The sequence below is a fragment of the Oryzias latipes genome, chromosome 4 (assembly GCF_053564925.1).
Source record: "Oryzias latipes strain Hd-rR chromosome 4, Olatipes_Hd-rR_3.1".
In the NCBI taxonomy this organism is placed as follows: Eukaryota; Metazoa; Chordata; class Actinopteri; order Beloniformes; family Adrianichthyidae; genus Oryzias; species Oryzias latipes.
This window is the reverse complement of record NC_136240.1, coordinates 8325379-8337842: the sequence shown is the minus strand read 5'-3', so window position 1 is coordinate 8337842 and position 12464 is coordinate 8325379. Positions and strand designations below refer to the sequence as shown.

The 12464-nt window shown below is 43.1% G+C and overlaps 1 protein-coding gene across 8 annotated transcripts in view; it reads left to right on the top strand.

Moving 5' to 3' along the window:
- Window positions 1–12464, top strand: part of frem1b (Fras1 related extracellular matrix 1b) — a 54210-nt gene that overhangs the window by 8842 nt on the left and 32904 nt on the right. For 4 of the 8 annotated variants that reach the window (XR_013655495.1, XR_002873156.2, XM_023954062.2 and 1 more), the window contains exons 1-14: window positions 443–582; window positions 1674–1985; window positions 2066–2160; window positions 2652–2911; window positions 4383–4579; window positions 4965–5288; window positions 5643–5751; window positions 5892–6023; window positions 9856–10200; window positions 10279–10421; window positions 10500–10696; window positions 10776–10866; window positions 11382–11549; window positions 11637–11845. Coding sequence is in view for 6 of the 8 variants with exons in the window: in XM_023954062.2 (XP_023809830.1) it covers window positions 1758–1985; window positions 2066–2160; window positions 2652–2911; window positions 4383–4579; window positions 4965–5288; window positions 5643–5751; window positions 5892–6023; window positions 9856–10200; window positions 10279–10421; window positions 10500–10696; window positions 10776–10866; window positions 11382–11549; window positions 11637–11845 (2498 nt within the window). In the remaining 2 variants the exon portion in view is untranslated. Of the gene's footprint in view, window positions 1–442; window positions 583–1465; window positions 1567–1673; window positions 1986–2065; window positions 2161–2651; window positions 2912–4382; window positions 4580–4964; window positions 5289–5642; window positions 5752–5891; window positions 6024–9855; window positions 10201–10278; window positions 10422–10499; window positions 10697–10775; window positions 10867–11381; window positions 11550–11636; window positions 11846–12464 lie in introns of those variants that run through there. The other 4 variants (XM_023954061.2, XM_023954059.2, XM_078945702.1 and 1 more) reach the window with 2 other exon arrangements.

The following is a 12464-nucleotide window of genomic DNA, read 5'->3' as shown; positions in this document are numbered from 1 at the left end:
TTTGATTCAATTGACTCATCAATCTCAGTAGAACTTCCGGAAGTGTGACCATGACCATGCTAATCCTTAGGTCAAAAGTTCAGAGGGGGGTCAGCTGAGCAGAACAGCTCAACTGTTGTCAGGTTGGGGGACCTGGCCCTCCAGAACCTCATGCACAAACCCCTCCTTCCCCCTCAGATCTGTACAGTCATGTATAGTTAGATGAAGCTTTTGTCTGATCAAACATGAAAATATCCTTTTTAAACGCCAAACCAAGAAGCAAACTCGACAGGAAGTGAAGGCTATGATCCTTGTTTGATCCTGAACATCCCCCCACCCTCTGCTGAACGACTGGCCCATGTGCCTCTGGGGGATTGCAGACATTAACCCTGTATTTCCTGCTTTGGGCTCTGATTTGAGTTTAAAAAGAGGGTAAACAAGTCTTTTTATGAAGGGGGTGGGTAAGTGGGGGTGGCAGGGGCTGGAACTTGGCCGGCCAGCTGCATGCTGGGAGTTTTTTCTGCAAAAGTGGAGCAGACATTGTGTTGAGCAGTGGTCTAGACTGAAGCTAAGGAGCTAAGGAGCAGAGGGTGTTGATCTGATGTAAGTGAGTGTTGTCGCTTACTCTATGGGTGGGGGGTGGGGGTTGTAGTACTGTTAAATGTGGGAAATGTATGGACTACAGCTTCCTGGGGTTTGAGTAGGACACTGATCCTGAGTGAGGAAAGATTTTTCCGAGCCTCTTTGAAGGCACCAGGAGCAGCTGAAGGTGTTTGGCCTCAGAACAACTTTCCCAACCTCGGGGAAGGTGATGTGTTGAGCTCATGTTTGCTGCCTCGTTGGTTTAGACAAAGCTGGAAGTTTTTCTGTAATTTAAAAATCGCATGAGAAAAATGTGTCAGGTCCAGTTTTGTAAGGGATAAATGATGAAGGGGTTTTTGTGGTCATGCCAATATTTTTCAAATACATTGGCCAAAACATATTTGCCAAATCTTTGCTTTGCCTGATTTAGGGTAGAACACTAAGTATTCTTTCAGCAAATCCTAATTCCTGTCTTGGTTCACCTCCTGCTTCTCAGGACTAAATGTTGGAACTGCCAAAATCCTAGACCAGCATGTTAGTAGAATACCATACTGAAAACATCCAGGCCAGATTTAATGTTATTGTATTAACAATGTGGGTGTGGCAAGCACAAACACCAGTTAACAAATAAATAAATAAATAAAGAATGTACTTAAATTATCGACGTGGACATTTCTGCATGTTCATCCAAAGCAGCCATGAAAGAAGCTGACCTGTTTCTTTGGTCATCAGATGCTATTTTCCATCAAACAAAGACACCCCTCCAAACTGCTAATTTCCTCTCTCAACCCATACAATAACAGACTCATCTCTCTTTTAGGCTAACTTTCAGGATGCTAGTAAGTTTTTAAAAATACATCATTGTTGCCATAGAAACCCTTCAAATATCTTAATTCTGGTTAATAACTCCCACAGCAGCATCTATTCTTCACAGATTCTTACTAGTTAAATTGGTTGCAGCCTGAAAGCGTCTACATTTTTAAGGTTATTGTGGCATCAATGCAGGTGAGGTTACAAGCTTTGGATATTTTTACATTAAATCCACATGCATGCAATGAGTTTGTGCAGACTGTAATGAAATGGAGTGGACGTCCATCTCTTTCTTGTTTCAGGCTGCAGATGAAGAGGTAAGGGGGATGAAGCTGAAGACGTCTCGGCTCTGCATCAGCTGAGAGATCAGTGAAGGAGGTGGCAGCATGGCGGCTCTCACCGCGTCTCTGCTGCTGCTGCTGCTGACCATCGTGCCAACAGGCTGTGCTCGCTCCCTGGTTGCAGTAAACTCTGGAGTGCAAGTGGCCAGAGGCCGCATGATTTACGTCACAAAGTCTGAGCTGAGCTTCGTCACCGACGTGGATGCCGACTGCAAAGTGGAAGTGGTGTTGAACGAACCAGTGACACAGAGAGTGGGGAAGCTGAGCCCACAGGTGAGAGGATCATGTTAGTCCTGGAGCTGTTGCTACTGGAGAGTCTGCTGAGTTATCACTGTGTTCTGTTGGATCTGCAGGTGTTTGACTGCAACTTCCTGGAGGATGAGGTAAAGTACATCCACAACGGCAGTCCTCTGCTGGATGAGGACACTGTGATGCTGAGAGTCTATAGGTATGTCAGCTGGACCCAAGTATTTTATGTCTGTAAAATAAGACACAGATCTGTCGTAGCAGATTTACAGTCCAAAGATTTACAAAGTTAAAACTGCAAGAAAGTCAAACATGACATTTGCTATCATTCTGACATGGGTATAAAATCCTTTTCTTTAATCTCTACATATAAATGCAATTATATACCTTAAGTACTATTTCTCAAAACAGCTACTAGACACTGTTGTTCAGCAGAAGATCAGAACAAACTTTACATGTAAAGTCAGTTATTTGAACATCTAAACATGTAAGCATAAAAAACTGCTTTACGGAAACAAATTCACCAATACTACAAAGCCATTATTTATGTAGGTTGTTAGCATTTTTCTGTAAAGCCGAAGTGCCACAACGGATGGATAAAAGTGCCGCATGTGGCTCCAGAGTCTTAGGTCGCAGACCCCTGGTCTAAAAGATCTACCAGGTCCATCTAGAGCTCACCATTTCTGTGTTCAGCTTCAGATCCGTGGACACGCAGGTGGAGGTGGTGATTTTCAAGATCCAGGTGGTAGACGTTCAGTCTGGTGTCGTGACGCTAGGCAGCACGCCACTTGTGGTTCCTCAGTTCTTGGGTTTATCTAACGCCATCAATAGCTCCATGTTGACCATCAAGGCTGCTGCTGACCGCATCTGCACCGTCAGGTTAATGACCAGCGACACTGGCGTCCCATCTGCAGGTCAGCTGGTCAGGGAGGACAACGCCCCACACAGGAAAGGTTGGTTCTCTGTCCTGCATCAGAGATCTGTGTTTTTATCAAAAACTGCAGGAAATAATGTATCTTTACTGATGTTTTAGCTGTCATAGTTGAATCGATTACATAAAGTCTAGTGATCTCGTCCTCTACACAGAGCCAATCACCCAGGCATGCAAAATTTATGCATACCTAGTAGACACAATTCATTTAAACAAATACAAACTAATATGTATCAGCATAATAACAGAAAGTAATATTTCTTTTACGCCGATAGGATCAGGCTTTACTGTGTTTTGTAAAACAGCTGAATTGTAAGGTACAAGAAGGTCACTGTCATTCTAAAGGAGGGTGGAGTAAAGAAAACCCTTTCTGATACACCCACTTGCAGACAAACAGATCCATGTACATCTTTGTTTTCTTCGTCTGAGCTGGAATCTGTATTAAAAAACGTTTTTGTTGCACCAATAATGTTAGTTTAGGATTGTGCGGAGCTGTAAGCTAGCGGGAGAGAGTGTAAACAGATGGATGATGGGAAGAGGGAGTGGTAATGTGCTCCAACGATCCCGCCCACATCTCAGAGGTGAATTTCAAATGAACTTCTGCCGCTCTGCAGAAACTATGTCCTAGAAAATAACACAGGTTTTTATTTATTTTGGCTGAAAATGGCATCAACATAATCAAAAGACCAATGGGAATGCTTTGATAATAGATAGATAGATAGATAGATAGATAGATAGATAGATAGATAGATAGATAGATAGATAGATAGATAGATAGATAGATAGATAGATAGATAGATAGATAGATAGATAGATAGATAGATAGATAGATGGATAGAATTTATTCCAGACCCATGGTCCAATCAGTAAAAAGGAGTACACAAACCAGAATAGATCAAAAGATGATTGAAGTGGGACTTTGTTCTAAAACAATAAATTATCTGGCTGTGATCATTTTTCCTTAAAGTGGGGCTCTACATTGAAAGTAGAGCTTTTAACCCCTACAGTGTACCACTACATCCAGAACTCCATTTAATCTAGCATCACCTAAAATGGAAAAACAATCATTGAAGAATATTTTATATAAAAGTGGAAATTGTTTCAGGCCTGAAGAGTTTAAAATCTTCTAGTCACAAATATAACATACAATTATGGTGAATCTTGAACACAAGGAATCTTACACACTATAATTCCATACATTTGAATCAGAAAAAAACAATGATAAAAAGCTAATTGAATGTTAAATGTTAATTTTGGCAAGAAAAAATCTTTAAAAAGAGGTTAAATAAGAAAAAGGCTAAATAAAAGCTAAACATATTTTAAACTGTTACAAATGAACTTGGATTTAGTGAAATTAAGCCCTAAAGGTTATCTGGGAAAAAAAAGGAAACTTAAAGAATTTCAATAGTTTACTCAAAATATATATTTTTTAAACATCAGAAACATCATATGACCACGTTTGTTTATTGCATTCTCTTGCTCTGATCCTCCAGGTCGACAGGTGGCACTGTGTCCTGGAAACAAGCCCTGTCTTCATGACACAGAGGGCATCCGCCATCTAAAAACAGGCTGCCAGGACTTCTTGAGCTTGGGTCTGAAGTACCAACACCTCAGTCCTCCAACCCCACAGATCGACTATGTTTCCATCAGAGTGGAGCTGCGTGAGCAGGCTACCAGGGTTCTGCTGGAGGTCAGGGTTGCACTAATCTCAGTCAGCTTTAAACTATGTTGTGGTCGAGGAAAAGGATGTGTGGAGGCTTTCCTCTGCCTCTAAAAGCAGAGTGGATTGTGTCACGTCTACTGAATGTTTTCTTGGCGCCATCAGTGGCACAGTTGATTGGCAGCCAGAAAGGTGATGCCACACTTCAAGGAGCAGGAGGTTCTGTAAAGTTTAAAAGGCTTCAAAGATCCTTGTAAAATGTGTTAGCACATTAAGATAACAAAAAAAACTTGTTCTACTTTTGACACATCCACACTCCCAACTGTGAAAAAACATGTTGATTTTTGTGTGCCAAGTGTTGATGTGAACAGGTTTTTTAACATGGAAACTTATTGAGATGCTTCCTTTGTTTCAGTCAGAGGCTGTGTGGCTGCCAGTTCTGATCCTTGGTGCTATGCAGAACCAACCCCCCAAAGCAGGATTCATGGCTTCCTTCATCCTGGAGGTAGACCAGTTCATCCTGACTCCGTTTACCACGGCAGCGTTGGACGCCGAAGACCACGAGTCACCAAAGGAGAAGCTGGTCTTCAACGTGACTGTCCCACCCGGGGAGGGCTACATCACCCACCTGGACGACCACACCAGACCCATTCAGTCCTTCAGCTGGCTTGACCTCCACCACCTGAAGATAGCATACCAGCCGCCCAACAGCAGCTCCCCCCACCGCCGGGACTTTGAGGTAGGGCTGTACTTAAGACCAGACCATGGATGGTTTGGGTTATAAGAAAAGGAGATGGCATTAAAATCTTTGGGATGAAGTAATTTTCTGAGCTGAACTGCATCTTCACAGCTCCTGGGTATGCCAAGTGTGTACACACCTCCAGACTGGTGATGTTGCTTCATTAAGAACTCATCTGAGGCATTAAACACTGAGAAATTCCATGATAATCACTCTTTTTGTTTTATTACAATGAAAGTGATTACCCAGCAAAGCAGTCCACGGCAAACCTCTACATTTAACATGTTTGGCTATGGAGCAAGCTTGCTTTTACCTGAAGTCTGACGGAACTTAAACAACTATACTCCAATGTAGGTGGAGTTTCAGGCGATAGACACCTCCTTCCTTCCCAGTCCACCCATGCTGGTGCACATCTCCATCAGGCCATCAGAAACCATCGCACCCAGGGTGTCCTGGAACCTGGGTATGCAGCTTTAAGTAACATCACAGGGAAGTCACAGTCTGACTATGTCCCTATCTCATTTACTTAATTTATCAGAGAACTGTTGGATTTGTAGTTTTTGTACTTAAGCAGAACATCAAAATCCATCTGTGGTGCTTCAGGTCTGGACCTGCTGGAGGGTCAGTCCCGACCAATTACATGGGAGGAGCTGCAGATCGTGGACAGCGACAACATTGATGCTGTATTCCTGGTGGCGGTGGATGGCCCTCAGCATGGACGGCTCAGCGTGAGGGGTAAATGATTCAGACGCTCCGTAAGACTCTCTGTGATTACGACATCTTGATAGCCTGAACACACCTAATTTTAGGTAGTCAGAATCAAGCAGTGCAGGGAGACCTCTTTATCAGGGCTGACCAGGGTTGGTCAGCCCTGATAAAGAGGTCTCCCTGCACTAAGTCAACTTGTAGAAACTTGTAGCACTAAAATAGACTACTTTTTGCTCAAGGTATCTTTGGGTTACCCACTGCAGGCATTCACAAACAGGACATAATGTGGGCAAAAATAGTAGATGATCTTTATATCTTGTAAGGAAGTCCCTCTGTGATCTGTTTCCTTTCTTATTATCTATTATTAATAGTAGATTCAGAACATTGATAATAATCATTATTACTACTACTACTACTAATAATAACAATACTACTGCTAATAATAATATCAATAATAATAATAATAATAAAACAACAACAATAATAATACAATATTATTAATAATGAAATAATAATAATATCAATAATAATAATAAATATGAATTAATATTCATTATTACCTGTTCTTTTTCTGCTCTTTTCTTAGATATTTTTGTTTTTTTCATTTTGCTATGTGTACCTTTTGGTTTTTGAGATCAATTTTGTTCTTTTTTAAATAACAAAACAAGAAGATCACAACAGAAACATTGGAGCATCCAGCATTATAATTAATTCAAGGGAACTGGACTCCTGCAGAATCACGACCCTGACTAGCATCTGGTTCTGACTGCAGCTTCATCCTTGTAAACCCTGAACCTGATGTCGAGCAGAACTGAGCGAATCCTCTGCTCTCCTCCTCCTCTTCTTCCTCCTCCTCCTTCAGCCTCTCACACTTTGCAGACTGAATTCCAGAAACTCTTGTCTGGTTGTTTCCGCCTCTTTCCCTCCATGTGCTTTTTTCCATAAGGGAGCATGGAAGCATATGTCTCAGTGTCCCGGCTCGTTCTTCCTAATCAGGTGGAAAATGGGGCTGGGGCCACTTTGCCAGGGGCCGCCTCTCCATCCTTGTTTGTCCCTTCCAGCCCGGCGAGTGTGGCGCCCGCCTCTTTGTCCGAATGGCGGTGGCATGCAGCAGATTGGAGCAACTTCTGGTGTTTCATGCTGACGTGCACATGCAGCAGATGCCCTGTCCCCAAACAGGTTTCATGCTACCAGCCAGGAGGGGGGAGGGGTCACCTCAGGGCATCTAGGAGGGCAGGATAGATTCTTCCCAGCTAGATGCTGCTCTCAGGGTCAGATGGAACATACAGCAGGTCCAGCCTGGACCTGATTCCTGGATCAACCTTTTATCTGAAGACTGAGCCTTCTCCAACAAGGGTTCAGGAAGCGGTTTAACCCTGGATTTAACAAGAAGCAGTCTATTCTGAAAATCTGCTCATGGACACAAGGAAGCATCACACACACACCCACACACACACAAAGACTCACAAACCATCAAAAATGACTCACAAACTACAATAAAGACTTATACTGATTTACATTGAGAAGCCATTGCAAAGACTCACAGAGTCACAAACCATCACACAGAATCACAAAAAATCACACAGACTCACAAACCATCACACAAAATTACAAAAAATCACACAGAATCACAAGGACTTCCAACCCATGACACAGTCTTGCAAAACTTCACACAGACTCACAAACCTTCACACAGACTCACAAGGACTCACAACCCATTATACAGACTCACAACTCATTACACAAACTCCAAAAGCCTCACACAGACTCACAAGAATTTACAACCCGAGAAACAGATTGACAAACCATCACATAGGCTCACATGGCCTCACAACCTATTGAACAGACTCACAACTCATTACACTGACTCACAAACCATCAAACAGACTCACAATCTTAACCCAGATCTAACCCATCACACAGACTCACAAGCTCTAGAATCCAGCCTCCCCCTTCTTCAGGTTCTACACCTTCATCGGCATTAGATCTATTTTCCTCTTCCTCTCCTACGTGCTTTTTTTCCCTTCTTTGTCTGTTTTTGTCTTCAGATAAAGTTTGGCTTGGTCCATTAAAGTGTTAGCGTGCCAGGAAGTTGCACTGCAATGCCTTCAGCCAAATGGACGTCTGCCTGTCCCACGTGCACACACAACCATACGCACGTCCTCTTCTTTATGGGCCTGCTGCCCAACGCCACCTTTGGGCCCAATTACCAGGTTGTTTCTGTCTCTTGGACTGCGTTCCGGTTCCCTTTGGTGACGTCGTTAATGAGGTTCGGGCTCACAAACGCATGTCTCTCAATCTGTCAGCTGACCTTCTGTGTCTCTGGCACTCCCGCTCAGACAGGAAGTCCCTCGTCCTGGCAGCCACGCGGCCGGTGGGACGGGGGCCGTGTTTGCCCCGGCAGTGCTCGCAGCTCGGGGGGCACAGGAGCCCGCCGTGCCTCGAGGCGCCAACTCAAACCTGTTATTTTCAGGTGACGATGGCAGGAAGGCGCACGCTGCAAACGTAATTGAATCAAAGTGTGAGAATTTGGCTGGAAAGCCTCCATGCGGACGGCACACGCTCCCAGAGAGCACAGCTGACAGATGGACAGGCGCTTCCTCCATGTAGGACAGCACGCCTCATGTTGGGACTCTAACACTTCTGATTCTAATGAGGAAAACCGGAACACACCTCAACAGAAGTTTGTCCTGGAAGAGAACCGGAATGACTTCCGCTTTGAGGACACGTTTCCACCTGATCTGCAGGCACTTCTTGACATGTGGAAAATGAGAAGCTGTTTGTTCAACAATAACAACAATATCGCCAGGTACTGTTCTTTTTTTAAAAGAAAGGATTTTTTTTTTTTTAATAAAAATACCTCAGTTGTTTAAAAGAATGTAAATAACAATGAAAATCATTTGTACGCGTTCAGTCAATCATCCTCCAGTACTTACATGTGTCGTCATAAACACAGTCATTTTTTGTGTGTGTGTATGTGCAGATTTTACAAACGTATTTACAGTTTTTCTTAATTGTTTACACTATTTTCTGAGAGCATGTCTCGTATTCTCAGAACTGAATTTGACTCAGACTCTAGTTTTTGATTCTGAAGATCATTATTTGGTCACAGCAGTTTAAATAAACTGTCATAAATTGGTGAAAGGAACAAAAATAGTGAATATTCTAAAAAAAAAAATACAAACAAAACACTATTGATTGCCACTATAAGAATTTACTAACATGTGAATACATTAACACATTATACACGTGTGTGTGTGTATATATATATATATATATATATAAGTACATAAGTACATAAAGGAAAATATAAAAAAGAAAACATAACTAATTGCATTTCATGTGTATCTATGAAGACTCTCATTCATCCAGGTTGGTTCCATTGTAGTAGGTTTAGGTGTCATCTGGACTTGGTTATTAAAGTTCTAACTTTAATAACCAAGTCCAGATGACATCCCCTAAACCTACTACAATTTCATGTGTAGTAAACATAACTACACATAATGTATGCTTGTTTAGAAACATAAAATACAGACACGTCTCAAAAAAATATTGGGAGAAATACACACCTGCACATACAATACTAATATATATTCATTCGTACATTTTTTCTTATGAAAAAAAAAGAATGAGGTAAAAATCTGATGGTGAAGGTTTGTCTTTCAGTGAGGTGATTTATTGTTCAGGTGCAGAAGTCATACACTCAGAAAATGCAGTTTGTCACTCCACTGTTATTTGAATTTAAAACTCTAAGATGATCTTGATCTGGCCTGTCTGCTGTCAGCCTCCTCCTCCTGTTCTAAAAAGAAAACTTTGACTCCTCTCATGCTCTTTTTTTTTTTTTTTTTTGCTGATGCAGGAGGAAAGGCCTTCATGTTTCAAGTACGAGACCTGAAAGAGGGTGTGGTCGTCTACCACCACTCTGACAGCGACACCACCCACGACCACATTGTGTTCCGCATCAGTGATGGCCGTCGCAGCATCCGGCACAAGTTCCCCATAAACATCCTCCCAAAGGACGACTCTCCGCCTTTTCTCATTAACAACGTGGCAGTGGAGGTGCAGGAAGGCGGGGCCGTGCGGCTCGAGGAGTTTATGCTTCTCGCCTCAGACCTGGACTCCAGCGATGATCACATCCTGTACCACATCATCTCCCCACCTCGGGCAGGGCAGCTGATCAGGAGAACCTCCACCCTGGAGAATGGTGAGACTGTTCGGAGCAGAGACAAGAACGTGGAAAGTTCATCTCTGTTTGGTGTATTGAACCTGCAGCTGTTTGCAGCTGTACCAGTGGATCATTTCCTGCAGAGGGACCTGACCCAGGGTCGGATCTTCTATCAACACTCAGGAGAGGAGACATTTCAGGACTTCTTCGACTTTACTCTGGCTGACAGTCACCAGCCGCCCCACCTTTCTCAGACATATGTAAGGCAGAAGATCCGACCAGAAACATGATGACGTTTCCAGAATCCGTCTCAGACCTATTGTCCTCCCTGCATGTAGACTATGGTGATCTACATCTTCCCTGTGAAGGACCAGCTGCCGGTGGAGGTCTCTGGCACCATTCGTTCACTTACAGTAAAGGAGACAGAGGTTGTCTTCATCACCCAGGCTCACCTCCACTTCACAGACTCGGAGGACCCAGGTGCAGACCTCACCTTCATCATTACGCAGCCGTGCTTCAGCCCAGCGCGCCCCGAGTGAGGAGACCGAGCTGACCTCCAGGACGCAGAGAAGGAGGGACCCTGCCTCATGTTTGTGTGGTTTTGTTCTTTTCAGAATGATGGATGCAGGACGTCTGATCTACAGCGACAGCACCAACAACATGAAGAAAGACCACATGGTGCCAGGCCTGAAGTCCTTCACACAGGTGAGCAGCACACATCAAAGCTGTTGTCATCTTCATCATCTGTGTGGAAATCCACTAGAAACAAAGAAACAAAGGTTCCAGTTCTGTGCTTCATCAGCTGTGATGACTGGGGTAGTTGAACTGAAGGTGCAGATCCTGCATGTGGCCCACATGAGCAAATGCAAATCCTCCATCCTTCAGTTCTTCAGAGAAAGCATCATCTGAGGTCACATAGGCTGGCAGATGATCTCACAGTGGGTGGAGCTTGTTGGAAATGATCACTGAACTACATTTGACTAGACAAATAAGTAAATGTTCTCTTCCTGATGCATCATTTCAATGTATCTTTGTCTACCAGCCAACACAGATCTGTAAGGATTTCTGCTCTGGTCGCTGTAAATCCACATGAGCTCTCAGGGGATTCACTTGACAACAAAATGATGAAATAATAATTTGATCTTCAGACCAGCTTGAAGAAAACATGGGGTCACTTATAAACAAGTCCTGGATAATGACGGTGTCATCCATTCTCCCAGCATGCAGTGGACCACATGAAAGTGGCCTTCATACCTCCCATGGAGGACATCGGAAATCAGCCGCTTTTCGTCCAGTTTGCCTTTTCTGTGGTCAACCAGCATGGCGGCACCATCTCTGGGCTCACCTTCAATATAACCATCAACCCCGTGGACAATCAGAAACCTGAGGTTAGATTTCCTGTTTGAGATTCGCAATAAACATCTGAGACGGTCTTTTCCACTCATCTTCTGAAAATTCTTTTGCTGGCTTTTCAGGCCTTCACTAACATACTGCAGGTGGAGGAGGGCGGAGCGACCTTTGTGACAGAGGAGCAACTGCTGGTCCATGACCCGGACAGCCGGGAGGAGGCACTGAGGGTGGAGGTCCAGAACACAGCTCTTCATGGTCGACTGGAGCTGCAGGGTCGTGTTCTGCTGCAGGGAGAAGGCTTCAGTCTGCAGGATCTGAGAGGACTGCGGCTCAGGTGACAAAACACATCATTTTTTTATACCTGTGTGACAACCGTCCCATGTAGCCACTAATTAATCTTCGTTAACTGGTGACAGTACTCTAGGTTGGGTGATGGGTACTTGCTGCCTAATTTTAAATTAGGTTAACGGGAGATACAAGTTATGGTTTACACTTTTGAATTAATAAGGATTTTGGACTTGTTATGATTTAAAGTTAATATTAACTGTGCTAGCCACTAAGCAGCAATTTAATTTTTTAAATCCTACAAAGAACAACTAATTTTTTTGTGGATATAACTATTTGTCCAAATCTGAATTTCTTTTAGCAAAATACATAAATAAAATAAAACACACAGCCTAATTTAAAATAAACATTGACATTTTAGTGTAATTAACATTTAAAATAATGTAGTTCAGCAGAATTTCACATTTACATTTATCTCCAAATTCTGTTTTTTCCAGTTCTTGTTTTTTGAACATTGCATGGCTGCTTGATGTGGCCATAGACAAGATGCTGTCTATCACTGGACAAAGCCGCTGACATCACACATAGAAAATGCCTTACGTCTGGCTCCAGCAAAATGAAGCCAATTCAGTGGTCATTTTTCTGTGATACGGGCGCTGCCATTTGGA